At 42.0% G+C, this 5,225-nt stretch overlaps 1 protein-coding gene across 1 annotated transcript; it reads right to left on the reverse strand.

Annotated features, from left to right (window-relative positions):
* Positions 1 to 1,602: 1,602 nt before the first annotated feature.
* LOC114658417 (uncharacterized) lies at positions 1,603 to 2,325 on the reverse strand. Its single transcript, XM_028810492.2, has one exon. It carries the CDS (start codon positions 2,323 to 2,325, stop codon positions 1,603 to 1,605), a length of 723 nt encoding a protein of 240 aa, XP_028666325.2.
* Positions 2,326 to 5,225: the final 2,900 nt, after the last annotated feature.

A 5,225-nucleotide genomic window follows, 5' to 3' on the forward strand; every position in this document is an offset into this window, starting at 1 on the left:
AGGAAACTCAAGAAGACCCAGTGAAAACATGCAAACTTCATGCAGGGCGGACCCAGAATACGAACCCTGGTGCAAGAGAAAGAGGCACTCTAGACGAACCCTCAAATACTGTAATTCTACAAATAATTATGAGTTCTTCTCATCAATTCCTATTTTATGATCAGAAAGATGAGCATCAGAGCGGTAAATACAGTAACTACTGAAATGTTATAGAATAGTTTGGGTAACTTGGTTTCTAGGGCACAAAGCCTACTGATGCTCATGCCTGAATTTTTTATTACTACTTATGATTTACAATTGTATGACAACCTTTCATTAGTATATTTACAAATGTTTTGAGTGTATTTTTGCATAACTTGCATAGAAAGTACTCCATTCCAATGATTAAATAAACTAATACTAACTGGTTCTTAAGCTGTTTGGTGTGTGTTTTGTCATTTGCTATTGTTTTTGTTCTGCTTTGCCTGGTGAACTAACATTGTTTTCAGGGATTCTAGACAGCTAGTGCTTTGCGACATCTCAGACTTATGGACATGGTCACTTGTTTTTTGTAGCTCATCAGAGGCTCTATTATGTGTGTGTGTGTGTCATCCGTTCAGTCGTTTCCGACCTTCGGCGATTCTATAAGCTAGCTCTCTCCACGCTTTTCGATCTTGCACAGCTTCTTTGAGCTGTGTTATGTTCATGCCCGTGTCTGCTTTGATGGTGTTAAGCCAACGAGTCCGCTGGCGGCCGGGTCTTCTTTTGCCCTTACCATCCCTAGCATGACCGATTTTTCTAGCGAATTTGATCGCATTATATGGCCGAAATAGGTCAGTTTGAGTCTAGTGATTTTCCCTTCTAACGAGATATCTGGCTTTATGCGCTCTAGCACTTCTTTGTTCGTTACTCTCGCTATCCATGGAATGCGGAGAAGCTTTCTCCAGCACCAAAGTTCAAAACCGTCGATCTTCCTTCTGTCGGGTTTTTTCAGGGTCCAACTTTCACATCCATACATGGTTATTGGAAAAACAATTGCACGGACTAGCCTGCATTTAGTGGTGAGGCTGATATCTCTGCTTTTCCAAATTTTTTCCATGTTCAGCATTGTACTTCAGCCGAGCGCTGTCCTTCTTTTTACCTCTGAGCAAAGTTCTCCGCCCCAGTTGATGTTTGAGCCTAGGAAAGTAAATTCCTGAACACATTCTATTTCCTCATCGCCGATTTTTATTTTGATGTTGTTGACTGCGGTCGTCATTATTTTCGTTTTTTTTAAGTTCAATTGCAAACCCATTTTTTCGCTTTCGTGCTTGATTTTGATTATCAAATCCTCAAGTCCCTTTTTCGTTTCAGCCAACAAGGTAGTGTCGTCAGTGTATCAGAGATTATTGATGTTTCTTCCGCCGATTTTTACTCCAATTTCTGACTCCTCCAGTCCTGCCTTCCGCGTGATGACTTCCGCATACAGATTAAACAGAAAGGGGGACAGGATGCAGCCTTGTCGCACTCCTTTTCTACAGTGGAACCATTCAGTATCTCCGCATTGTGTCCGAACTGTGGCTTCCTGCTTGGAATATAACGATCTGATCAACTTAACCAGATGCGGTGGTACACCCAACTCTTTTAAGGCTTCCCACAGTTGCATATGGTCAATGCAAATGCCTTTGTGTAGTCTATGAAGCACAGGTAGATCTTATTTTGATATTCCCGACATCTTTCAATGATCCAACGCAGGTTTGCGATGTGGTCACGAGTGCCGCGTCCCCGCCTGAAACCTGCTTGTACATCGGGCAATTCTGCCTCGATTGTTGACCTCAGCCACTCCTGTATGATCTTTAGGAGCACTTTGCTCGCATGCGGGATCAGAGCTATTGTGTGATAATTCGAGCAATCTCGGGTGTCACCTTTTTTCAGTAACGGGATAAATATGGATCTTTTCCAGTCTCTCGGCCATTTGCCAGATTCCCAGATCTTTTGACACAGGGTCGTGATGACTGCCAATGGTACAGGGCGCAATAATTCCACTGGGATGTTATCTATGCCCGGAGCTTTGTTCTTAGCAAGCTGCTTGATGGCCAATGCAACTTCCGCTTCCATGATCGGTGGTTCTAATTCCAGCGCGTCATCATTCTGCAAAGTCCCGGGTTCATTTTCGCATGCATACAGCTCTTCAGTGTATTCTATCCACCTGTGCCTTATACCTTGCTGGTCGTATGCTTCGGTTCTGTCCTTGTTTTTGATTGTTCCTTTATGAGCAGAGAAAGGCATTTGGATGTTCTTCACCTGAGCGAATAGATGCCTTGTGTGACCTTTCAAGCAATTCTCCTCAAGCTTTTTGCAGCGCATATTCCAGTATACTTCCTTATGTTTCCTGGCGGATCTTTGAAATTCTATGTTCAGCCTCCTCACCTTATCTCTGTCTCCTGCAGCTATTATAGTAGACCTCAAAGCTTGGTCAGACTGTCAGCTCTTCCCACTTTTGTAAATGATGTTTTGAACTTTTAAAACACTTTTCTCATTGGTATATATGCTCTGCACATTATTTTCCTTAGTATTTTTGAGAATATTTGGTTATTTATTGGTTCTGATTTGTTCAAGGTTACTTCTTTGTCAATTCGTTCAGTACAATGGTGTGTTGATGCTCAGTTTAATAGCAAGTAAATGTAGGCAGGTGCCCATACTGAATACGTTTCAGTTGGGAGCTGAGACAACCTCTTGCAAGCTCAGTGTACTGCAGCTAGTTAGTTTTATACTATTGACATTTTTAGCTATTGATAGGACCTGTTAGGGTTCTTTGAGTCACATGCTGTTTTCATCATTTTGTCTTCCTGTCTCTGACACAGCTATATATGGCAGCTGATCATAACAAAAGAAATTGTCACAACTGGTTTCTATTTTTTTTTTCATTTTGGCAGTTTTAACTAATTATAATGAGACCACACTACATTCTATATTCATAGGAGTTTGTCTAAACCTATGAAAGGTGAATGGGGCTGCCTTGAGTGGATTAATTGTTTCGCAATGTCCTAACATCTAGGGTCTCAAAAACACAAAAATCTTTTTTTGGCTAGGGAATTTGTTTTAATTGCGTAATGCCTTATAATTTATGTGACAATTGCCGAGGAATGTGTGGTAATTTAGAAATTAGTTTTGTTTAATGGCTGGTCTAACAGCAGCTTGGCATGTCTAATTCCTTAATTATAAGTTTACAGGCTCCTTATTATCATGTGTACAGAGTACAGCAAACCTCTTACTTGCTTGTGCTAAACAGCATGCAATACGTTGCCACTCTCCAGACCATTATTAATAACTAGAACTACATTACTATACTGCTCAAACAATAAAGGAACACTTTTTAATAAGAGTATAGCATCAAGTCATTGAAACTTCTGGGATATTGATCTGGTCAGTTAAGTAGCAGAGAGGTATGTTAATGAAATTAACAACAGGTGCACTAGGGGGGCAACAATGAGACAACCCCAAAACAGGAATGGTTTAAGTTAACAGGAAGAGGCCACTGACATTTTTCCCTCCTCATCTTTTCTGACTGTTTTTTCGCTAATTTTACATTTGGCTACGGTCAATGTCACTACTGGTAGCGATACCTGGACCCTACAGAGGTTGCACAGGTAGCCCAACTTCTCCAGGATGGCACATCAATATGTGCCATTGCCAGAAGGTTTGCTGTGTCTCCCAGCAGAGTCTCAAGGGCATGGAGGAGATTCCACGAAACAGGCAGTTACATTAGGAAAGGAGAGCTAGACAGGGCCGTAGAAGGTCCTTAACACATCAGCAGGACAGGTATCTGCTCCTTTGGGCAAGAAGTAACAGGATGACCACTGCCAGAACCCTACAAAAAGACCTCCAACAGGCCACTGGTGTGAATGTCTCTGACCAATCAATCAGAAACAGACTTCATGAGGGTGGCCTGAGGGCCTGACGTCCTCTAGTGGGCCCTGTGCTCTCTGCCCAGCACCATGGAGCTCGACTGGCATTTACCATAGAATAGCAGAATTAGCAGGTCCACCAATGTCACCCTGTGCTTTTCACAGATGAGAACAGGTTCACCCTGAGCACATGTGACAGACGTGAAAGGGTCTGGAGAATCCGTGGAGAATGACATGCTGCCTGTAACATCATTGAGCATGACCGGTTTGGTGATGGGTTAGTGATGGTCTGGGGAGGCATATCCATGGAGGAACGCACAGATCTCTACAGGCTAGATAACAGCACCTTGAGTGCCATTAGATATCAGGATGAATTCCTTGGACCCATTGTCAAACCCTATGCTGGTGCATTGGGTCCTGGGTTCCTCCTGGTGCATAACAATGCCCGGCCTCATGTGGCGAGAGTATGCAGGCAGTTCTTTGGAGTATGAAGGAATTGATACCATTGACTGGCCCCCACGCTTGCCTGACCTAAATCCAATAGAACACCTCTGGGACATTATGTTTCGTTCCATCCAACACTGCTAGGTTGCACCCAAGACTGTCCAGGAGCTCAGTGATACCCTGGTCCAGATCTGTGACGCGATCTCCCAGGCTATCATCCATCGTCTCATTAGGAGAATGCCCCGACATTGTCAGGCATGCATACAAGGACATGGGGACCATACAAACTACTGAGTACGATTTTGAATTGCTGCAATGAAATTTCGGCAAAATGGACTAGCCTGCCGCATTTTTTTTCAGTTTGATTTTCAGGGTGTCTTTGAATTCAGCCCTCTGTAGGCTTATAATTTTCATTTCCATCAAATGATGTGGCATCATTTTGTTCCTAACAAATTGCCCAGTCTATATCTAGCATGATTTTTTTCCCTTTGAGATCTGATGTGTTTTCAAAGTGTTCCCTTAATTTTTTTAATGGTTTATTAAACTTCTATCTTCAAAACTGCTATATTTTGGAGGTTTTTGTGGCAACAGGTGTACATGTATGGTTAATATTTGCTAAATGAGTGGTTCAGTTGAAATTGGATGTAACTGAGCAACCAGGTAAAAAATGGTTAACCAGAGACCTACTTCACATGCATTGCAACACACACAATAGGTGTTGTTACCTTATATTGTGAAATTAGTCTACATCTGCAATCAGCCATATTCTACTTAATATTTAAGTTGTTCTACTTTGTCTGATACATGCTTTTCTATTTCTCTATATTTCTTATCTTTTACTCTCTTTTGCATAATGTGAGTAGTGAATCAGTTTGACATTTCACTGCACATTGTACGTGTTTAACTGTGTATGTG

This window comes from Erpetoichthys calabaricus, chromosome 10, assembly GCF_900747795.2.
Source record: "Erpetoichthys calabaricus chromosome 10, fErpCal1.3, whole genome shotgun sequence".
Lineage (NCBI taxonomy): Eukaryota > Metazoa > Chordata > Cladistia > Polypteriformes > Polypteridae > Erpetoichthys > Erpetoichthys calabaricus.